The following is a 24,706-nucleotide window of genomic DNA, read 5'->3' as shown; positions in this document are numbered from 1 at the left end:
CTCATGAATCTTCTAGGCAGTGAGGAGGCTGCCCTTGAGCTGAGGGAAAGGAAGACCACATCAATAACAGCCTTCATTGGTGCTTCCAAGCCAAAGTTATGACTCTACACAGTGAACATTCGAGCATATGAGAAGTGCAGTTGGCATGGGAAAAAAACGGGTCTATCAATTATATTGTTATGGTGAAATTGTCCTTTAGGAAGGATAAAGTTTTTGTCTCCATTATGCAATGAGCTTGGAAGGGAATATTATTTCTGTGCTGTGACTAGTATTCAACCCATCGCAAACCATAAATAACTTATGCTGGCAGTATCGTGCCAGCAGACTACTAACAGGAGTGAGTTACACTTATTCAGGGCCATCATGGCAGAGGTGACACATGATGGAAGAGTGAGCCCTCTCTGGAGCAGGCAGGCATTTAGCTCACTGTGGATGGCTTACAGATCCAGCATCTCTGTAGTGGCTTTTACAGATTAAAGCATTGGAGAATTAAAACAAACAAACAAACAAAACCAACGATCCAAACCCTATTAAACATCTCTATTTTATCAGGCATAATATTTCAGTTATGGGAACATTGTGGCTAACATGTGAACTGTCTTTTGTTTGAAAGTCTTTTTTCCCTTCCTGAAAATAATTTTTGCATAAACACACACCTTGGAAGTGGACTATTTAATTGGCCTCACATGCCTTAAAGTAAGTCAAGTCATACCAGAAAGACAACTTCTTTCTGGAAGCCAGCACTGTAACCAATTTTGGATTCCAACCTTAAGCATTCTATGATTCTATGATTACTTTGGCCTCTCTGTAATTTTGACCATGATGAAATTTATCGTTGCTGGTCTCAATTCCATGATCCTTACCTGAGACCACACATGGCTTTACTGACAACCACTAACACCGCTGGAGCATAAACCACACACTTTTCCCTTCTGTCTCTCCTTCCAGAAATTCATCTCATCCAACTTAGTAGCTTAGCATTTAGAGAACACTTGAGTGGAGATATGAGGTTTCTAGTTCATGGGTCAGTGGAGGGATGTTCATCATATTCATGTTGTAAGGGGCAATCATTGACAGGAGCACTGTTATTTTGCAGCAAAAAAAGAGCTAGTCCTTCTCTCCATCGTGACAGGAAAAAATTGGTATATTTTACAGTACATTAGACCTACAGCTACTAAGAAATAAACATCAGTATTCAGGGGTATGTTTTGCTAGAAGGTTACCTGAATGATTTTCACTCTTTAGCATGCTTTGTGTGAAGTGGAAGGATAAGTACTTAGGACACAATAGACAGAAGGGAGAAACTGGTTTACGTTTTTTATCTTTCATTAGAAGTATCTTATGCCAGACACATAACATAGAGAATGAAGTACAGACTAGAACCCACAGGGAGTTTTATGCCTCTCTCAGCCATATGTCAAAAAAGTTTCAGAGACTTTAACTTTTCTCCTTTCTCTGGTAGATTAGTGAGGAAGCAGCTGTATTCTCTGTGAAAGCCTTAGCATGGCAAAACTCGGCTTTTTCTGGAGAGGCAGGAAGCAGAAACGACACATGCTGTGTGATGAGCAAGCCAGGGAAAAGAGGAAGTAGATGAAAGTTTGGGAGAAGTACTGGAGCTGCAAGTCACAAATTAGGATCACTCAGATGGCAGATGTGACCTCGAATGCTTACGAGCCATACATCTCATCAGCCTGTTCGCAACAGCAGCTCTCAGGACATCGCCCTGCTGATGCCGAGGATGTGAAGACATATACTGTCATTAGTGGTCATCTGCCTCATGGAAACAAATACATCAGCTGAATCCTTTTGGAGGACAAAGGGAAAGGAAGGTAATGGTATTTCTTAGTGAGAGTCTGCATAGTTTAAAACATTTTAGAAAATTATTCTGTGTTATTACTTGACAAGATTTTTGCCCAGGCATACTCCAAAGAATGTTTTTTAGATCATGTCTTATTATTACAGATAACAATGACTAATTGCCATCACAATTACTGATTGTTTTTTCCTTAGAAAAGGCCATTTAATGAAAGATAATCTAGTATCAAGATAGGGACATAGACATTTTTGCAGCTTTTAATTCTCTACTCCCAAATGTCAGTAGGAACAAAATAATGGTTTGAACCCCCTCCTATTTCCATTGTGCCATGAAATATTTTGCAAAAACAGACACCATCAGCATTGCTTTGCAACAGCAAGCATCCTCATTGCCACTTCAGCCTCCTAATGGCTCCCAACCATCATTCTGACAATGCTGAGTGAGTAACAAACTGCTGTAATTCAGCATCCTAACAATTTGGGTGCAGCCTCATTAAGCTCAGGAACTGGGTCCCAAGTACCCTCCCCAACAACTGCAAGCACAGACATCATTTATTCGCATCCTGTGTTGAGGTAAGTGCCTTATACCTTGTCTCTACATCTTAAAACAAATAAAACCATCTTTGAGCAGACTGGCATTTTAACACTTGCTGGTCTACTTAAAATGACCTATCTTAGTATGCATGACTGTGATATAAAGTCCTAGTACTTCATAATGCCCCCTGGTACTAGGGGGAAGATTGAAGAAGTCTGTCCCAACAGAGGACTGGCATTGGCACTGGGGGCAACCCCAGACTTTTGTCTGCAAGGATTAAAGTACTGCCGGTGTTCAACCACTGAAAAAGGTCCTGAAGCCTGTGAAATTCGAAAGCTGACTTACAGATGTTTCTCAGCACTGAAACTGCAAGGAGGGAAGAAATAGTTAGGCATCACATTGACTCCCTGCTTATTGCCACAGACTGTCCAATATACCCCCCAGACAGCTAAACAGTTCCCTAAAGTTCATGGGTGACCTACACTATGTGAAAAAGGAGAAAGCTAAACAACATCATCTGCCAGTCTCCTGGATCCCTCCCAGCACGGAACGTGGCACCATGGTGGCACGCTCCCTTCTGAGCCAGCAGTGCTGAGGAACCCTGTTGGAAGTGCACTAATGCTAATGTTTCTGTGCTTTGGAGGCATTAAATGGATGCCCCAAGCTTTTGAGTTGATGGAAGATCCCCTGGGATTTTCCCAAAAGGACTGTCATGCCTTATGGCCCCATTCAACTCTCATTAAACTAAATGGAAGGAATCTCAATCACTTGTGTGGAAATGGGATGTTTGCAAGGTTGGCCCAAATCCCAAGTGAAGTAATTACATTCTTCCAACAGCTTCCATTGGAAATTTTCAAATCCTCCCCCTCCCCAAATCATCTCATAGTAGCACTGCACTGATCATTTAAGCTTAACACCTGTCCCAATGCTGTCTCTTCTGACTGTAATCATGAAAATGTTGTGATAATCGGTCACGGGTCATGTAGCAATGAAGTGTACAGTGCTTAATAAGCAGTCTCCTAAAATGAACTGGGAGAAAAAATACCTTGGTATTTACAAGTATATGAAAAGAGATTTGTTTACTACCACCTTACTTGTGTGTAATATATATTTCTAAAATTGCATCATGTATATAATTGCAGAGTTTTAATAAGCAGAATTAAGATCAATTTATATTATATATATAAAATCTTCCTGTTCTGTTCTTGCTCTACTAATTATTGTGATAAATATTCACTTGAGCAGAATAAAAATGCCTCTTGTCATTGTCAATATAAAGTTATATCTAGTTTTCTTATTAAGTCTTATTCCAGGTGGCAATGAGAAGTAGTAGCAATGTTGGACAGATCCACGCACTGTGCAAAATCAAAATTCAACTATCAATATTGCCGAATGAAAATGAGCTGTTTCAAATCAAAGATGTTGCACAGATTAAACACTTCAGTTAATACATTAACTCCATAGAAAAATGATTTAAGTAGGTTCCCTCTTCTATTCTGTATCTTCCTACATACCTATATTTATATCAAAAAAGCAGTGTGCGTAAGTATTTTTGTACTCTACAATCACAGTTAGATAAATGCATGACTGTCTCAGAATAGCTGCCAGTCAAGTCAATTTTGACATTTCTTCATGCTATTTTATCATCCTCAATGTTATGCCCTGAGTTCAGATAACATTAAGCTTTCTCATTTGTCCACTGTGCCCTCACCCCTATCCCTGCATGCTATTTTCTCTCAGCTGGGACACCTACCAGTCCTAGGACTTAAAACCCATCAATAAATATTTTATGAAGAAACAGAGTTTAGAAATTGGTATTCTGGAACAGTTTCATATGAGGTGATTACCATCACAGAGTTGTAATCTAAAATGTTATGCTAGACTGAAATTTATGAATAGTAAGTTTGCCTTATCTTCCTCTGTCATCCTTCCATTGCCCTTGCTGCAAGTCAGTCTGCACCCATGGAATATTACAGACACATAACTGGCTGCTGGGCTGAGACCTGAAACGCTACATTGCAGCTCAGAGCTAGTGTTTGCTGCAGATTGCCTCCTGAGGTCTTGGAAAACACTGTAAAATAGTTGGTTTCGGAAGAGGAGGGAGGTTTTAAATCTAAAGAAGAAATGAGTCTAAATGTTGGGATAGCAAGCATATTTTCTGCACTTTTTTTTAAATGTGAGTTCCAGCTAGGAAAATAGTGTTAATAAATACACTGCCTCTCTATATACTGGTTGCAGTAAAAAAAAAAAAAAGGAAAGAAATAAAATGTTCCAGTTCTTCCTGGACGTTCTCTCCCTTCTAGGGTGCTGCCCTTTGAGAAATGGACCTAGGGCAAGAAAACTTGTGTGAAAATGACTTTCAATTCTATCAACAGCTCACCAACTTTAGGATAGTCCTTCTCCTTTCCATGCCCAGAAAGCGTCAAACAGGTGGTTTTAGGCAACATAGGAGTTGCCAGTACAGGCTGGGGAATATCATTTAGGCTATAGCCTGCCTAGCACCGGGGTTCTTGCTCTTCCTGGGACTAAAGGGGATCAAAGGATCAAGCTGAATAACTAATTTGGATGTGTCTCTGTGGAAACAGCTAGAAAACAAATGCAGGATTCATGGGGCCAGATTCTGTAGCCTAGTAAGACTAGTTTAATAGTAAGGAGCCCTCAACACCCACTGCTATTTGCTTTAGTCCAATGCCATTTCACTGCAAAATGCATATGCTGTCCTTGAGTCAGCTCTCTGGTCCACTAAGTTATCTCATTTTTCATCAGATTGGACTTTGATGGAAGTGAGTGAGCCAATTGCTCTCAAAGGGAGATAAATCAGGTCTCCAAGTCAGGGAGAACGGTTTCAGGCTGTGAAGTTGTCTGTTGCGAAGGCCTCATCTAGGGTTCTCTTTAGGTACAAAAGTCTGTGAGATCAGTATGACTCCAGGCACATCTCCCTCCAGTTTTCCCTTTGGGACAAATTGGGCCCCCTACTTCTGGAGGCTTCTGCAGAGAATTAAGGCATTCAATTCAGATTTGTGAATCTGACTTCCAGAGCTCGATTCTTAAAAGTTAAGCATAGGAATCCTGGGCATTTCTGAAGTTCACTTGGAGACGTGGGCTGACATGTCTTTCTCACTCGAAAGGACAAACCCCATCTTTAACTTTGGTGGCTCTCACAGCTGTAGGGAAACAGTGCCAGCTACAGTCCTAAAACAATGTCCCCAGATGATATAGGGGCCGTGAGCAAATTAGGGAGCTCTTGCTGAAGTTGATAATTAAGATTATCTTCAGACTCGGGAACCTGCGCAGGAGCGAGCAGATGGCTGCTCAGCTGCCAGCTGGAGCTCTGCCTTCCTCCGGCAGCCGCTCGAGTTCAGCAGTGCCAGCTCCTGTAGAGCCAGAGCAAAGTCTACGCATGGCAAGATCTGTCTGAAGATCTGAGGGCACCTCCGGACTCGTGCAAACTGGCTGGGTGCTCTGAAAGCAGCAGGGACTTCCTCATTTAGGCAGTTGAAGAGCTTGCCTGAAACACTAGCTGAGCCTGCAGAGATGGGAAAAATGCAGGAAAGGGCACTCTCTGCACCCACATAGCTCCCAAAAGCGGCTGCGAGTGTTCTGGGGCTTAATATTCTGTCCACCTGGGAGACTGTCAGAAGTCTAAAACACAACAGATACCAAAGAAGGTATCATTAAAAAATTTAAAGCTAAATACCTTAGAAAATACACACCAACTAAAATAAGTGAGAGATTACGTATTTATAATCCCTCAGAGAAGTCCTGGATTATTTTGGATAATTTTCAGCATCAAACTCACTCGGTCCTAAGCAGAATTCATAACAATATCATTCAAGAATGATATTCTATTTTTAATCCGTGCCCACTTAAAACATAGAGGTTTCATTATCTACTCTCGGTTCACATAAAAATGCACGATAACATCTTATAGCTTGCCATAATGCCTAGGCACATGTAGCTGAGGTATGGAAGTAATATCAATCTTGCCACTAATTCCTATATTTTATTGCACATTTATAGACTATATTTTTAAAGCAAATCTATTAAACAGAGTCCCAAGTGCTTTTTTTCTTTTACGCAGTATGTTTCTAAGAAGCAATCTTTGAATGTGTTGTCAATTTTAAGTTGAGAACAACTGTTCCTTAAACTCTCTTTATAGAGCATTTTCAGTGCAAGATTATGAACTGAATTATAACAGGTAATGGGTAATTTTGGTAAACATTTCACCCACTTAAGTTTGAAAAAGACTAGCAAAGATTGCAGCAATTTTATGTACGTAAACATAATTTTAATGGATGCTTCTTCTTTCACAAAGTAATGAAATTTTAAGAGACATTCCCAGTACTGCATGTAAGCTGGCAAACATGTTCAGTTTTCTGCTTGTAAATTGAATTCTCTCCTCAATTTATAAGGCACTGGCACAACTTGACATATCTATAGTGCAATAAAATACCTACACACACACTGTAACATATAGAATAATAATCACAATGATGGACCAGAGGGGACATGGCGAGGGTTCTCAGGGACCCCTTGTTAAAATCTTGTCACCAAACACAAGGTAGGTGCTCACCCTCATTTCCGCAATAGATGAATTTCACCCCCATGGCAGTAAAATTTGATCTGGAGAGGGTTTTTGTTTTTTCACCACTTGCTAAAATGTTCGTGGCACCTCATATATTACAGGAGGGCTTGCTTCCTTTTGCCCTTGTTTCAGATTACACAGCTCCAGCACAACAGCTGCTGCTGAAAATGATGTTCCAGGACGGCGCGATCAATAGCGGATAATTCTGTTTGACGCTGAGGTTGTGCTCCCAGCGTGGCTCTGGTTAAGAGACTGTATTTCTTTCCCAACAGGACAAAACATTCACAAGGTGCTGTGGAAAAGTCCTTGAGGTTACAGCGTGCCAGGTTGTGCTGTTCAAAGTCTAGGAGTTGGCTGTTGTCTCCTGTACCCTCCCGTTGACAGCCAAGGCACCGGCCAGCCCAGGAACAGGGTCCTGGCTCAGCCCGACATGCGTCAGATGTGTGGGATGAGCTTCCTCGGATCACAGGAGACGAGTAATGTGCTGGCGAGCATGTGGGCTCGCCTCTGCCTGCTCCACACAGAGCAAAATGCAGCAGGAGCTGAGATCGTGCACTATTCCTTTCACATAAATAAGGATTCTCATCCATGTTCTGCTCCAAGAGTTTTTCATTTCCTCTTTCCATCCCTCAGTATCTATTTTAGACACTTTGGCTTAAAAGTCAGAACTCCTAACTTCAACTGTTCAAAATATGTTAGGCATTTAAAAATAATTGATATATTTTTATATTATGAGAGTATAGACTAACACAGAGTGAACTGCTTTTCTTTGCATAATGATTTCTGTGTTTTATGGATTTATGTAGATGACATGCTCAAGCTTTCCCTAGTAGCATTTGGTTTGGAACCCTTTTCTTAAATGCAAAAAACATACTGAAGTTCTCAAAGTGGAGGTTTCAGAAAAAAAAAATCAAAGTAATCTGTGTGTTGCATTTAAAGTGCTATAGTTAGAAATACTGACTTTTTTTTTCGTGTACTGTACTGCATTGCATTGTACTGCATTGTACTGTAATATCTCTTTCTTGTATCTATTCCGTGTTGCAAAACAAATCCTTGCTTCTAATTTCTCATGTTTCTTTCTTCCTCAGTGCAAAAGCTGCATATATTTGCCTGACAAGAGCAGCAAGACTATCACTAATATGTGGTGTGCTTATATAAACAATAGCTGATTTTCTGTATTTATCTCTCTATTAATCCAGTACTGAAATCTGGAAGGATTCCCTCAGCAGTATTTTGCTTCTTTGCTATGAACTTAGAAAAGAACCTGTCCTTCTTCCTCTGTGTCAGTGCCAGTGCTGTAAAAAACAAATCAAAGCCAGTGCAAGGAAGAGTCTGAATTCACTTTCTGCACATCATCAACTAGCCAGTTCCATAGGAACTAGATTTCAGAATGACCCTATGCACAAAATCCTCAATTTTCTAATCACAGACACAAGCCAATATTACCTAAACCCTGAATGTTGATGCCAAACAAAAATGAAAATTAATGCATTAATTTTATTGCCAGTAAAGGGGCTTGCCAATAAGAACTCTTAATACAATCTTAAATGATCAAGGAAGAAAAGCAGAAGGATGGAAAAGGGAAGAGCAGCAGGAAGCAATAAATGATGAACTGTGTCTATACCGATAGCTGAAGACTGAGCAAGACCTGAATATTTAACCTTAATGGCTGAACATATAAATCAAGGATTATTTTATTTGCTAATTTACCCAAATACAGATATACAGCCTGAAAGATGCAAGCCTGCACTTCGATTTACTGAGCTGTTACTTGGAATTAACCCAGACATGATTCTTACGGTTTGCTTTTGCTTTCCTATGATTATTTGTATATTTTTATTTCCTCTCTGCCCTCCAGCCCCATTTTGTTTCGAGAGTTACTCACTAAGCCAAGGAGAGGTTAATAAGTCTTTGTCCGCACAGCTGAAAATAGGATGTGAAGTAAGTCTAAACAGAACACAGATTTTTAGCCTGAGCCATGACCCGCGTTTAAGCACCTGCTTTGAGGACTGTCTGTCTGCCGTGCAGGATGAAAATCAAACCTAGGGGTTTCGAGCAGCAGCTACAGAGGCCAAGTGGAGCCGCAGGCCAGCCAAACATTTCAGAATAAAGTTAGTGCAGAAACAGACCTTCTTATCCAATTAGGACAGCAAAAAGCATTATAAATATGCAATAACTTCCTATTAATGAGCTAGCACTAATATCCTGGATTTAATGCAGTCAGATATTACAGCTATTCAAAAGTGCAGTACAAGCACGAGCAGAGTATTATTAATCCGTCAGAGCTGTGCTGGGATTGTACTGGCAGAGCGCTCTGTTTACGGTGTAGGTGGAACAAGGTCAGCTGTTTGCATAGAAATGTATTTTTAGGAAATATATCAAGATCACTTTGATTTTACAAAACACTTATTAAGTAAATTATGTTGACTAACGTTAAGTTTAATCTTTGTATAGTTATTATCGTTACTCTGACATTTAGAGCCTCAGCCCAAAAGCTGTTGCTGTCTTGAATTGCCATACTCACGCAGAAGCTAGAACTTGCTTAACATGAATATGTGGCAGACTCTGAAAAAAAAAAAGGAATATTGCTAGCCTGTAGACAAGGACCCAGATGGAAAAAGCAGTGAGAGGAAGGAAAGACTAAAAAAGTCTTAAAAATACTTTAAATTAGATTTCATTTTCAAAACTTTAAGTTCCATTTTATCTGCTTCATTTTACCAGCTTAACATGTTGGAATTAAGGTGATGGAATACATTTAAAATGAAAAATGTAAAAGCTGAGGTTGGGGTCTTTTTTTCTCTCTTTGGCAAACAGTTTAAAAATTCTGCAGATTAAAGATAAATTGGGAAAGATAGTAGAGAAGAACCAATTAAGATATAATGACTTACACACACTGCAGTTATTGAGAAACAACTGTACTGTGATTATGCAGATTAGCCTCTCAAAACCAAAATGCAGGGATTTACATAACTGAGAAAAAAATTCTTCACAGTTATGCTTCAGTAACCTTATAGGATTCTTGCTCTTTAATTGTATGAGTCATTGCTACAAAACGATCCCAATTCCTTTGGTTCCTAGAGTAGATACGTAGTAGGACATCACTGTTCCCAATGATCTACGTGTTTTCCCAAGTCTACACTCTTCTGACCCAAAATCCAACATGTGTTCTTCTTTAGAAAGAAGCAAAACAAAGGAATATCAGAAATTCTGCTTGTATCAATCAATATTTTGACAGGTTTACATATGTCATCACTACTGTTAGATATACACACTACTACAAATGGCATCTCTGCTTTTTTTGAAATTCCCTCATTTTTTAAAAATCATCTGTTTTTAATAAAAATAAGGCTTCTGTGGTACATACTCTAAAGGAGAAAATATCAGTGCTATTTTAACTGTACAGACCCTATTTTGGATTTTTGTAAAGAGAAATGTTAATAGGGATCCTGACATTTTTAGTTAGCTAAGTATGTCTAGCGTATTTAACTTGTGGCCTTTATACGTTCTACAAAATATATCGTTTTTAAAAGATGACTATTCTATTTTAATCCACACAGAAGGAGCAGCATCTATTCAGTTGGATATAGCATGATGTACCTCTATTTTTGCTTCCTAGAGTCCACTATTGAACAACTTTTAGTGCAAGTATAACTTGCTATCGTGGATCTTCTGTTGAAAGTTTTAATGAGGAGGCTGTATTCAAATGCCCTTAACACTTTTTTTTTTTAATCGCTCTAGCCAAGTTGATTACTGGTGAGCTTTTTGCCAGCACGGATACATTACATCTTGTCATACTATGCATCCATTAAATCATGGTAGCTTATTTTCTATCTGCAGACATTTTAGGCAGTAAGGCAGCAATATTCCTTTTAATTAATTCTGTATCACATATACACAAAACAGCACTGAAAAAAAAATCCTCTCTCAGTAGCCACTGAGCTTTCAAAGCCTTCCTGTCATGTGTTGATGAATAGGACAACTTTGGAAGTTATTAATGAAAAAATACATATGACAGAAAACATGCTTGTGTCCCATCTGTAAAGATGAGAGAACTTGCTCCCTATGGGCATTCCTCTGGCACATGTAAGACTCAAGGTCAAGCCTCCAGTTTGACTCTGCTCCAGCAAAAACGTGGCCCATGGTCTTCCACATGCCACAGGCATTTTTGGAGCTGAGGAAACGTGCTATCCAAAGGAAGACTATTCACTACCTCTCTGCTCTTTCCACTGTCACATGGCAAGAAACTTCATCTGGATCAGAAATTGCCTATTAAAAGGACTGGTTGGAACAAGCATACAGTCTGATTTTGTTTAAGAGAGATTCCCCCCAAATTTGCCATTAGCAATGTGAGGGACAGTTGTTTTTTTGACAACAAACATATTTAGACTGGTTTGCTGTAGCTCATACATGGAGGGTTTGCTCTCCAAAGGGAAAGCAGAAGATATTTGGGACATAATATGCTCCAAATTGTCAACAGCATATTTGTTTCCAAACAATAGCTGAACATTACAAACAAAAACTATTTTGAAACTTGAGTTTGAGTTTGCCAATTATATTTTAAACAGTCAAGAGTAGTTTCTATTGCAAAACTAGAACGAGAGACGTGAGTGGAAATGAGCACTGTTAGGTGGCAGATGAAGCTCTGTTGTTACTGAAATGAAAAGTGAGAGGCATAAACTGCAAGAAGCAATCAGGGCACCCAGTAGGGGCCAAGATTTTAAACATTTGGGACTTGTCTTCCGAAACACTGATCTGGTGGAAACTTTAAGAGAATGCAGTGGGCTCTCTGCCAAAACAGGGGGAATTATTACAGGCAGGAGAATAAACTAATAGAAGAAATAATCTTGTGTGATGAAAATGATCGAGCTACTCAATTAATTCTGCCTTGAGGCACAACAAAATGAGGATAGTTGTTTTGGTTGGGTTATTTGGAGGCACCACAGTGCTCTAAGGATGCAGATTGCTATTTTGTTTAACATGATGCTGAAAAGAACTTCTCTAAGTGAAAAAAGGAGAGCCACCACATGTTCTATTCTATTAGTGTAACCTACCACATTTTTTAATTGTTAAAGTGTATTTCATAATAAATAGAGTTCTATGGCCCAGTGCACTTTCCTGAGCAAACTTATTGTTATGTACTAGAATGTTCGCTCTTTGCACAAATCAAAGTCTTATTTGGAAAGATTCTCAAAACTGAACTTTCCATTTGTGTTCATCATTGTTTATAAAAGGATGTGCCAGTGAATTTAAAATTCATCTCAATCTACAGACCTTTCCCCACACCTACCAACCACAGAGTTTCACACAGTGCAATCCATTTACACCTTTGTTATGTTAAAATCAAAGCTGAAAAATAAAGGGATATCTACAAGTGTTATCTATCTACCTCATTTACATCTCACACTGAGCTATGAATTAGAGGATTCCATTTCTCAAATGCTGAGCATTTCTACCTCTAGATCTTGTTTTGTTTTTTGTCCCCTTCTCTTCCAGTAGTTTCCTTGTCCCATCAAGCAATTTCACTTGAATATAGTCTGCAGTGGACTGTGCAGATTACCAAGCTAATGACATAAGACTTCTTAACATTGTAACACCTTTCTTCTTGCCAGTGAGAATTTTGAGTGACAGAGCAAAGCTGCTTGCTATCAATTTTGCAAAAACTTCATCTGCCACATTGCCAAGACCCGCTCTAAAGATAAAAAATCGACTAATATTCTAATTTGTTATCTGTCATTATCAGTCATACATCATTCTTTTCTACAAATGTTAACCTTTAAAAACGAAAACTTTTGACTAGAAAATATTTAGCATGCTCTCCAGACAAATGACAGAGAAGAAAACCCCAAGTTAAATCTACTACCCCATGAGAAGTTTTTAATCAAGCAAATTTTACTTACGTGGAATTTTATTCAGTTCATTCATGAACTTCTCTTTTAACTTAGAAAATGCATCTTCTTTCCCGCCGCCTCCCCCAGGACTGGCTGGCTCGGTGACATTACTCGGAGGGGCTGCTGCTACCGTGGTGGCTGGCGGTGCTGCCAGGGCCTCATGATGACTTTCACTCACCATTTTAACCCTTGCGTTAGCTGTTGGAGGCAAAAAAAACAACAAAAGAAAATGTTTAAATCATCAAAATGGTTCTCATATCAATAAAATACTAACTAGGCAGCATATCACTCGGTGCTCATGCTTTCTGGGTAAATATAACCGCATCAGCATATTGCTTCACTCTTCATACAATATTTATTAGACCAGAGGGAAAAGACTTTTGTAGGGTTAATTTCAGCCACAATTGTTTTATTGCTTACAGTTCTTCTCCTATAGTGCTGAATTTTAAACTGCTGAATGTCAAACCTCAAAATTCCTATAAAACTCTCATGTAGATTTACATTTGCTCTTCAGTATTGAAAGTAGGAGTAAATTGCCTGACAACTGCTCTCTATGAGCAAATTTCACATTGTATTTACAGGCTTATTTATCTATGAGAGTTACAGAAGAGCAGATCCAAAGCTGAAGTTTCTATATAAAATAAATGAAGTGATAAGGCTGTAATAAAAACACTTCCAACTTTCCTGTCAAAGTAATAAAATATTGTTTCCCATTTAAGTGAGCTGTACATTAAGCAGAAATTGATTTGCATCCATTTTTATCTTCACTTATTGAAGGCAATTTTCCTTCTGGTTACTTTGCATGACATTTGCTACACACAATATTCTGTTAAATTATTCACAGGTCTCATCGGTGTATTTGTGAAGCTATGACATCTTTAGGATATCTAAATGCTGCTATATTGAAGAATCAGAAAGCCTGTCACAAATAAAATCCCACACCAGCATATTTTGGATTTAATGTTGTTGAACGGGCATTTTGCAAAACCTTTCCTTGAACTTTCAGTATAAAGCAATGAATTTGGGGCCAGCAGGGTGAAGGTGGAGATGAGATGCACCATGCAATTTCCATATCACAAGAAGGTCAGCTGAAATGTTTACACGGTTTTGAATACGCTGTTTGATTTTCTGCTGCATCCTAAATATCTCCAATCTGAATAGTCATGCTATTTTTTTTCCAGAAAAACAAAGAGAGAAAGGAGTTTGAGAGAGAGCAAACATTCATTATTGTTCTGAGTACACAATTGCTCCCAGTCCCAAAGGAAGCTTGGCCTTCGACCTGTCAAAGCTGAGAAATCTGAACATCATCATACGAAAAAACGCTGCAAAACATCAAAATTAAAGGGGCATAAGAGCATCTGCCTGTGTACAGTGTGATGAATCATGAGCTTTGTGGCCTTCTGTGACTGTTTACATGGATGTGGCTGAGAGTGTTCAAAACACTAAGTCAAAACGAGGGTTGGCTTTTCGTCCTTCCCCTGAGGCTGCAGCTGGGCAGCCTGAGAGCACATACTGGGCAGAATTAACCTTTCGAAGTCATCCAGTCCATTCTTGTCATTAAAAAGGGACACATGTGAAAGTGATTTCCAGAGTAGATACCATCCTGTGGCATCCTTCACTCTATGAAAAAGATTTTTGCCGAATAGGGGACCAGCCTTGTTCTGAAGAAGCAATTTGGTGGCTGTTTTGTGGCAATTTTTTGCCGCAGCACTGAACGAAGCTGTATTCCCTGCCTGCCCGTCGCTTCTGCCTTTGCCCTTCCAGTCTCAAACCTCACATAAAATCATGTTGATGTTGACACATAATACATACGTGCTCTAGCCCCATAAATATTTCACAAGCAGGTGGCCCTATCTATTTGCCTGTAACAACACGGGAGTAGTTCACTGTCTAAAGCAGGCTGAAGGCGATGGAAAGATTCCAGTTAATATCCATGAACTTTGGCTCAGGTCCGATGTCTGCAAAGATTTCTCCACTTGTCTCCCACAGTAACAACAGGGAAAACCTGGACTGCATAATTTGTGGACTATGAAATAATGTGCCAGCTATTTTGGATTAGGAGACTTTTTCCATATGCTCTGATGAATGCCAAATACCATGAAGCAAAACATGCAGAGCCATCAGCTATAAATGTTAGTGTTGTTTTATATTACAGCATTTTGTCAATGAATGTCAGTTAAATCAGAAGAAAAATTGCATGATATATCATAATTAAATCAAAATTAAATTGCTTAATTATAATATATTGCTTAATTATTTCAGGCTTGGCAGTTGACTATTTTGTTTTGTAATGGAAGACACAATTTGCAGTGATGACTTTCAGCTAATTAAAAATTAAGGCAAATGTTGTAATTTATTTGCTTCCAGTTTTGGAGCTATATTTTGAAAATATATTACAAGAAGCAATTTGAGGTGTTACACTTCCATTTACTTAAAAGAAAGAAAAAACAACAGGAAGAACCCTCAGCAGATCCTTAGTGCAGCTGGAGGTCACTACATGTAATGAGGCATGCACGAATGCTCGGAGACTTGCTGCAGAGCCTTCAACCTCTACACGCCAGTGACACTGTCCTAGTAGTTTAAATAGGTGTGAAGGGACTGAAAAAGGATCTTGTCTCAGAAAGAGCTTTCTACAGGAAAGAAGTTTTGAAAGAGCACATGCCAACTCCCTCACGGAGATAACATCTAATGGCTTCTATTATTTCAATACTGCAGTATTCCACAGTAATGGTATAAACGCTGTGGTATTATTAGAGACTGTAGAGTACGGGGATAATAAGATTTAAATTGGCCTTTTATATAGAAAAGGGTTACTTTAATTCTGCAGTGCACTGCAGGTAAAATCTATAATATACTAGCAGATTATGTGCCATTTATGAAATGACAGTTGCAAATATAAGCATAAAAAATTACATGTAGGTTAAAATGAAATGGCATAGAATTCAATTATGATTTCCATTTCCATTGTTCATTATAATGATTATCCTGGTAGGTAGGAAACATTGCAGTTGCACGTGCATTTATAGTCATAAATAAGTGTAAAATTTAATTTATGTGCTTCTATATTCCTTAAGCATGCTGATTACAAAGCAGATTGAAAGCAAAGCATTGAACAGATGATATATGGAATGTTGGAAACTACAAATATCTGTTGTAATTTCTACACAGGAATAGGCAAGTGTTGACTAAAAAGCTGGAGATGATGGCCTTAATGCGACCAGGGAATCCCGCTCTTCCCTGTGCAAGAAAAATTCTAACAAAAATAAATATCAGCTTAATCTTCTGTGTCATTTCTTCTGAAACGGAAGCAAGGTTATCCCCCATCACACTAGCCAAGCACTACTAAGTTTTCGGATCTGAATAATATACAAATGCACTGTGGAGATTCACCAGAAGCAAGAGATTTCCTTACGGAGATACAAAGTATTGGCTGACTGCCTTTAATATTCTAGTTTGGATCGTGCCTGTAAGAGCTCTCTTGGAACCCACCACGTACGAGAGGATGAGAAGAGAGAAGGACTTTGGACATGGTTTATTACAGAGTATGAAGGTAAAATTCAGAGTGGTGTATCATCCCCTGTCAAACCTTGGGGAGATTCATTATAGAATTAAAAAAGAAAGTTTGAAAGAAAACACAGTGACTGTTTATGATTTCTTTGCAGTTAAATTACAGATGGTCTGCCAACAATTTGGTAGATTTAGCAGATTCTTAATTCCATTGACAGGAAATTGCTGCCATCCTTACCACATGGTGCTTTTCAGATAATTTAATTTTTCTTGCTCCTTCTCTTTTCACCTGAATGCAGATTGGGCAGAGTGAAAAGAGAACAGATAGGTCAGACCTCCCGTGGCCAAATCATTCTCTCACTATAAGAGATTTACTGGAGAGTGTCCTTCTTGCCCCTCAGATTTTTCTACCACACTAAAAAAATGAAACAAATCAAATTATTGAAAGCTTATGGATATACTGTTTCTATGGGTAATTCAGATGTTTGCAGTGACTGTTACCATGCTTTCAATGATGAATGCTGTAACTGTTACAAAACCAGCCACTGTACCTCAATAAGCAGGAAAAATTCTAAATTTGCATCTAGGTTTTTAAACAGTATTTTCTGTACAGCTTATTCAGCATCCCAAATATGATCACCTCCACAGCTGCATCTTGCTTAGAACCTAGTCACAAAATTTATCCAAGACAAAAAGAAATATTGCCCATGTACATATCACTTGAGTTCCTGTCATTTGTGTTTACAGCTGCCGTGCACTGAGAAAGGAACTATCAGCTGGCAGTGATGATATGTTCATGGTAAGAATGCACCGTTAACAAAGAAAGGTTTCATACCACATACACAGCAAATTTACCCTATTCCATTAGAATGCTTTTAATGAAATGAATTCATCATTAAGAAGATGGGAACATTACCAGAATGTCTAAAGATATCTACAATAAGCGATCTCTTCCTAGATTTACGTATTCTGGGGTGTTAATAATACATTTTTTACTGATTCATCATCACATTAATGAAATATGCTATCTTTCAAGCTTCAGTAAGGGGCATTTATTTTAAAAGACAAGCTCAGAAAAGAGCCTTTCTTGGCCTTTTATAAAGATAGGCTTGTAACTACATTTTCGGAAGAAAGGAAGGTCATGACAAAGATGTCGTATCAAAATAGCCTTTTCAGTACCAACAAGAAGCATAAAATGCAATCTGTATTTAGTACTGCTTTCAAGAAGATACAGGAAAGGCCCAACATTTCTTGTATATATAAAAAAAAAAAGTAAAGAAAGAACCTGGGTGAGGGAATTCAGGTGTCCTGGTGTCTGTACTGCCACAGACGCACAACAAATGTCCCAGCACCCACAGAATCACATCTTGAAGTCTCTATTGGTGGAGAAGAGACCTTTCTCCTGCTGCCACATACAAACCATCAACTCTGTTGATGCTTTCTAGAGCTCAGATATACAGTAGCCCTTTAAAACTGCTTTCCATGCTCGTTAATAATGTTATATCAGTAGTTTCATTGGTTTGATCATGAAAACAAGTCACAAACATGAAAGTCATGCCTCCATTTTCAATCTAACCTAATATAATCGCCAGTTTAACAGCAGCAGCAACCACAGGCAGAAAAGATGTAAAACACCCCAAACACTCTCTTTTGAGTCCTGAAGAGGAATAATACATTAAAATTCTCATTTTCTCTTGTCAAACAGTAAAGTAGAAAACTGAAAAACAGCAAAGCAGATCATACCAACAAGCCTCTTCTTTAATGATGCTTCAGAAGCACTTGACAGCACATGAGAACAGCTGATTTTCATTCAAAACATTTATGAACTTCCTTTGGCAAAGCACTGTGTTTATGGACTCCATGTGGACTAACGGTAGCAATAAGTGTAAGCAAGTGCCCTACAAAACACAGAGTTTCTATCTTGGACAACAAGCTGCAGATGACTCCAGAACAGCTCCAAACCTAGGCTGTGACTGTGGCAGATTAGCTGGAAACACACCATGTGAATAAGCAAGATAAAATATATAAATCTCCTCTAAAGGTCCCTGGCTACTTTATTGTTCAGTTTGAGAAAGGGCGATGACACTGATCACCTGACAAAAGAGTAGCAAGAGTAGGATGGAGGAAGACTGTGCTGTAGGTAGGAAGAGGACCAAGAGGTGGTGAGTCAGTAGGGATGAAGCATCCACATGCATGGAGGTGGGGACTTCTGAGCCTCGGTCTAAGCAAGTGTGGAGGTGGAAGAGGAGTCACATACCCAGCCAGGCAGAAGAGCTGCAATGTGGAGGGAGTAGAGAGGAGGAGAGCTTGGCAGAAATAGTTTTTGACAGTTAATCAAAACTGTTAGTTTTGGGAGCCAATAACTACTTAGAACAAGTTATCTACAGCACAGTCCTGAACGAGGCAGCAATCTTCCCAATATTAGTCATCAGTTCAGTATCATTTTCTAGAATTTGCTTAAAATAGGAACAAACATCTTTAGAAAAATAGAAGAAAAAACCTCAAACTTAACTTGGCCAAACCCAAACTTATTCTCTGTGTTTGTAGGTTCAAACATATTGCCTTCTCTCGAGACAGGCATTTAGTTATTATTATAGGTGATTCTGCCTGTGTAACTCTACAGAAGTTTTGTGCATTGAGATATCTGTTTCAATGCTGGTCTTCCTTTAATATCCAGAGAGAACAACAACAAGAAGAGTCACAGGAAAACGAAATCTTGTAAGATTTCCTGCCTAATGTTCATATTGCAAACCTGTTATTGGAGTATGAGTTATAACCAAATAATATTTAAATCTTTGGGTCCTCTTAGTCTGCTCTTTATTTACTATTTTCATTTATTTTTGTTTACTAAATGCTTAATAAATGTAGCCTGCATGTGGAATAGGCAGAGTACACAGTTCACTGCCATGACCAACTCGTTACATTAGTCAAAATTCTTAGATATTATGATTTCACCTCTATACATGTTTCAAAAATAACCATAAAATGTCACAGGAAGCCTAGTGGACAGCAAAGCATTTAACTATTTTAGGAGAGATATGGATACAGTGAAAACTGGAGAAAGACAAAATCCTTAGTATATTGCATAATTCACATGTTTACATTTTCTTGTCACCTGCTATTAAATAAGATGGAACTGTCAACATGCAGGGCTCCAAAATATCTCCTGGTGCAGTTTGTGCAAGAGAAACTTTGGCTCTGATTTTCAGGAAAAAAAAAAAAACCTCAGTCTGATGATGTAATCCATGAAGAGTTAATCCATGCATATTTTACAGTACCGAGCTCTGCAAAATGGCACTTTCAGAATCACCCCTTAAGTTGTTGATAAGAGTGCTGTTGATTTAAATGAGAACAGCGAGGCCAACAGTAAATTCTTTGCAGCTAGAAGCCATAATTTTTGACTGCACTTCAAGCTTCCATTCCTGCAATGCAAACGAGCATACAGGAGCCATGGGAGTCACAGTGCGGAGAAACATAAAAATCAAGAGCAGGTAACAATGCGGCAAGTCAGGAGGTGCGAGTCCCTTGCGCAGATTCCCAATATAAATGCCTGTTTCCTTGACTGTGTTCTGAAAATACGCTTTTCCCCTAAGTATAAGGCATTTCTTGGTCATATATTTCTTTTGATTTTTAAAGGTAGTGGGGCTGCAGACAGGCTTGTCTCTCTGGTTGTTGACACTCCTGTCATGTTTCAGCAGTGCTAAGGCTACCAAACCAGTCCAAGTGTCAGAATATGTGTAAAATATGTGTAAATTAACCCCTCTGTCTTCCTCTATTACTGCAAATGCTGCATCAAAATCACGGAGGTCCTTGATACTTGCCAGAGTTATGAATAGGAATCAAGGAAAGAGAGAACCTACAGTAATTTCCTCCCACATGATCTTTCTGTCATCTCTCTCACTTGCATCTTGTTTCCTGAAGCTGTAATCTGCATTTCTACTCCCCTGGTATTTACTTCCAGACTTCCTTTACACAGCAATAGGAGACAAAAGGATTCATATAAAAATTAGTGTTCAACTGCATTTAAGCATGAAATTCTAATATAGTCCACAGAGAATTCTAGCTGTTCCAAAATCATTTTAGAGTAATCCTGCAAATAATGAAGCCCTTTATATCAATAAATTCCTGTTGTTTACATTGCAGAAAATCAATTTATATTCATATATTTGGCTACTGTCCAATCAATGCCCCTAATAAAGCCTAGAAACCAGTGAAGTGCCATAGAGATTAACTAAGCAATAGTAAAATTCATAAGGAAGAATACAACAGAAACTGTAAGATAATAGAGAGAGAGACTGCTAATATTCTTGTTTTCATATCTGTAGGTCACAATTCACTATTTCCCCTTTGAATTTTCCTTCTGTTGATATTGCCTCCTTTGTCTAATTTCTGCACTCAGCAACCACGGGATTAGTAAAATTAATTAGGAACAAAAGGATGATGCAGGCAACTAAATATGGGAAGCGGAGACACGCGATTCAGTGCTACCTCACGGATTAGTTAAGTCTTGGACTTCAGTTTCAAAATAACTGGCATCTCTGAGTGTGATTCTACTCTGACAAGCGACTGTATAAAAATGGCACCTTCCTTCCGAGAAAGATCCGCTCTCTGTGTATATTCAGCCATATATGCTGAATTAAATGACTACTGTATTCCGACTCCACTACCCAGTGCTTCTTTTTCTGTTAGACCTGCAGTAACAAAACTGTAGAAGAACTTGTGCAGGATTTTGCATCACTAATATAATTATTAATTTTCAAAGGCCACTTGATTATATCTCTAAGAACCTATCACAGATTAGTTATACCTGATGGTATGAGATGACACCCTTGCAGCCAAACACATAAAATTTGGGTTGCTTTACCGGTGGTAGGTGGGAGAAGTAAACAGTTCAACTAGTTTTTCAGGGCATATGATAAAATTAGATGTCTGATATTTAGAAAAAGTTTTTGCACTTGTAAACAGTTGGATTTTGGTGTTAAAGATTTAACTTGTGTCACCCAAGTGTACTAATGGGAAAAATACTTGTGATTGATTGATTTTTGTGGATCAAGCTTTGCAAGTTGTGTGTGGTAAAGGATTCTGTTGTTTCAGGTTAAAAAAAACATCTCAGTAGTTCCTCATATATCTCAAATACATATATGTAAAGTACCTATTTGTGTACAAATACATCTCTCTATATAAATGCATCCTAGGCATAAACATCCCATGTGCACACTAATGATATGCTACCATGCTATAAAGTGACTTTGCAAGTATTAGGATTTGACTGACAAAAAAGCAAGCAATCCAAGAGTCTTCCTATAAAGGGATTATGATTTTGTGAGGAAATAAATAATTTTCATGAACAGTGATGCTGATTAATTTTTTTTTTCTCAGCCATATCATATCAGTACTAAAACTGGGAACAACTTTGCAAAAGCCATGAGTATAAGCTGACTGACTGTGACAGCTCCTGTTAATTGCAGCCAAATGGAAATTACTATTTCATGAATGCCACCAATCCAAGAAACAATAGCATGGTGCGCAGGAAGCATCTGCATTTAGATTTGTTTTTTAAGTTAAAAATAAAAATAAAGTTACTTGATATTTATGGTTAATTACTGTACTGACATTTTGACGGCAATCCTACCAGCACATAGAAAGGGAAATAGTGGAAATTGGAGCTAATTGTCCCATAATGACTGATACTTTCTTCTTCTGTAGAGTGATATGCCTGTCATCCAGTAGCTTTCCACATGCAAGAGAGAAAATTACCAATCAATTATGAGACAATTAATTTCTAACTTGTAACATTTTTCTACTGAAAAGAAGAAAAAAGATCCTAATTTGAGATCAAAAATGATGGATCCTTCATGACATTTTGAAAATTCATCTTTTTAAAATGTGTCCTTATCAACATTTACATCTGGAATTATTTTAAAGGAAACAGAAAACTCCTAACTGTGGCACTTTAAAAAACATCCATATAAACACTACTTTTTTTTTTTGTAAGTATTATTATTTCTTATTCTGTTGCTGTTTCTATAGATGAACAATCTCAGAAGGAACCTAGTCACAGGAAGGCAATACCTAAAATGTATCAATAGTAAAGTAGAAAATAACTTCAGAATGAAGATGTGGAAGCATGAAAACCTAAGGGAAAAAAACACTTAGGATTTTTGTTTCATTCTGTTTGGGGACAGAAACGTAACTCAGAGATTTTCACAAACTTAAAACTTTCAGGATTTTTGCATGTCGGATCACTGGATGTGGTTACTTGAGTCAGTCTTGGCAACAAAATATTCTGTTTATGGTAGAAAGGTCATTCAATGACTAATTGCTCCATAATGCGCTGGGACAATTTAGCAATAATATGAGGAGTAGTGCAGAGGGGGTTTTGGTACAATTCTACCTCTTGTTCCCAGGCACTAACAACTCCTTACTTTATTGATGTTGCTCTTCTCTGTAAGTCTACAGTGAAACCATTCCAACCAAAGGCAGGAATCTGCAATATGTGGGGACAGTCCTGCAGGAACTGTACCACTTCTGACAGATGCTTGTCTAAACATGCCTTAAGGGAAGGTAGAGTTGTAAGTGTGTAGTGGCTCTCAGGTGAAAATAGATTTTCCTAATGTGAGATTTTCCTAAAATCACAGAATCACAGAATGTTTGTAGTTGGAAGGCACCTCTAGAGATCATCTAGTCCAATGTGAGGTGATTTTTCCTCTTAGGTAGCCACTGACAGACTGTTAGGTTCCCATCTCTTCCCTAGACTAACAAAAGCTGATGTGACATAGTTTTGAATCAGTTTGGATGGATGGCAGACCTGGACCTCAGGTTGTCTTCACTGAGGTGACTCTTCTCATCTCTGGGTTTTGCCTAAAATGGCATTGCTGCCGGCCTTTGCGTGTGCACGGAGAGACAGGAGTCTCTTCAGAAAAAGAGCTTGGGCACCTGCATTCAGGAGAGGATGTAAATCTCACCTTGGAGAAAGACAGCTCTGAGGAGGAGCAGGATTTATGAGTCACGGCTGTTTTTAGTGTATCCTGCTGATGAGGCAGCTCCGCACTCAGCAGGCGGCTGCGGAGCATCCCATTGTGAAACACGTCTCCCTGACACACGGGCGGCTGGGTCTACAGCTAGCACGATGCCTAAGGTTGTAGAGAACAGCGATATTTATAAGCGCAGCATAGGGAGCCTATGATCAAATTCACAACCTGAATTTGCTCCGCTTGCAAAGATAAAAAGACAAAAGCAGTCTGGAGTCTCTCTGTCTAGGATGATAGGGCCCTTTCTGGGTCGTGGGTATCACTCATTTCCATCGGAGAGTTCAGCACAGCTTTGAAACATACTTGGAAGATCGAGACAGCTGAAAGACTGAGGCCAGGCAAAATGCCTGGGCTGAATTCTGAAATCAGCTCTCCTGCCTGGCATCAGATTGCCTCATCTGGGAGAGCAGGGAAAGTCTCAGGGCATCGCGCCCTTTCAGATGGAGAGATGGATCTACCCCCAACTTGGACAACTCTCTGCAGTAACTCTGCTCTGGCTGAAGCAGTGATTGATAGACCATGCTGCCTCATTAGCCACTTACTGCTGTAGGAGGGCAACTAAGGTTAGCACTGTTGCCAAAACAACCTGGGGAGCTACTTAACAGGCATGGCTGATTTATTGCTATTGTTGGCTCTTCCAATTTTGTTCCGTGCTCTTTTCTTCTGCCCAGTACAGTCCTTTGGTTTAAAGAACTGACTCACTACTGGTTGGAGACAAAAGGCTGTTCATCAAGAACCTGCAAGTAGGAAAATGCAATTTTTCAAGTTTGTGTATAGCAACTTGAGCAAATTTTACTTACACTTTCCAGAAAGAACCAAGTAGTAATTGAGCTGGAGCACCTGATTGATCACAGCATAGTTCCAGGAATGTGGCTATTTAACCCCAAGCAGCAAGTACTGCTGCTGTGTGGAGATCTGTAGCAGTCAGACACCTTAATGTGAGCTGTTACATACCCTGCACGTTTCCTGTAGATTTACTTGCTAGAGCTATCGTCCAGCTGGGACATCAGGAAAGATACAGGAAGACTGCATGTATGGCAAGTGCTGTGCTTTAAGCATTCAGGTACAAAAACAACAGCTTAAGTGAGTAAAGACATAGAAAATGAGACAAGAATTCTACTCTGTCTTGACCTCTTATTGATATAATTAAAAAAAAAACTCTTCTGTTTCTTCTGTCTTAATTTATTTGGTGGTGATTGCATTCATGTTGTCTAATCGAATACTTCAACATAAGAATGTTTTTTTGACTTCTTTGTTCAGTTTTTGCTCTATATTCAGCTATGACATTATAACCATCTCCTGGTGATGATCCTCAACCTATAACCATCATCCAATTACACATGAA

The 24,706-nt window shown here is 38.8% G+C and overlaps 1 protein-coding gene across 2 annotated transcripts in view; it reads right to left on the bottom strand.

Moving 5' to 3' along the window:
• SYT1 (synaptotagmin 1) overlaps positions 1–24,706 on the bottom strand; it is a 213,157-nt gene that overhangs the window by 109,288 nt on the left and 79,163 nt on the right. For both annotated transcript variants that reach the window (XM_088531211.1, XM_088531212.1), the window contains exon 2: positions 12,833–13,021. In XM_088531211.1, coding sequence (XP_088387337.1) covers positions 12,833–13,004 — 172 coding nt within the window. In that variant the 5' untranslated portion in view covers positions 13,005–13,021. The remainder of the gene's footprint in view (positions 1–12,832; positions 13,022–24,706) is intronic.

Source organism: Tinamus guttatus, unplaced genomic scaffold, assembly GCF_059628265.1.
Source record: "Tinamus guttatus ecotype Peru unplaced genomic scaffold, ASM5962826v1 Tinamus_guttatus_pri_ptg000399l, whole genome shotgun sequence".
Taxonomy (NCBI): Eukaryota; Metazoa; Chordata; class Aves; order Tinamiformes; family Tinamidae; genus Tinamus; species Tinamus guttatus.
Note: the sequence above shows the minus strand (reverse complement) of the source record. Positions and strands in the feature narration are given on the sequence as shown.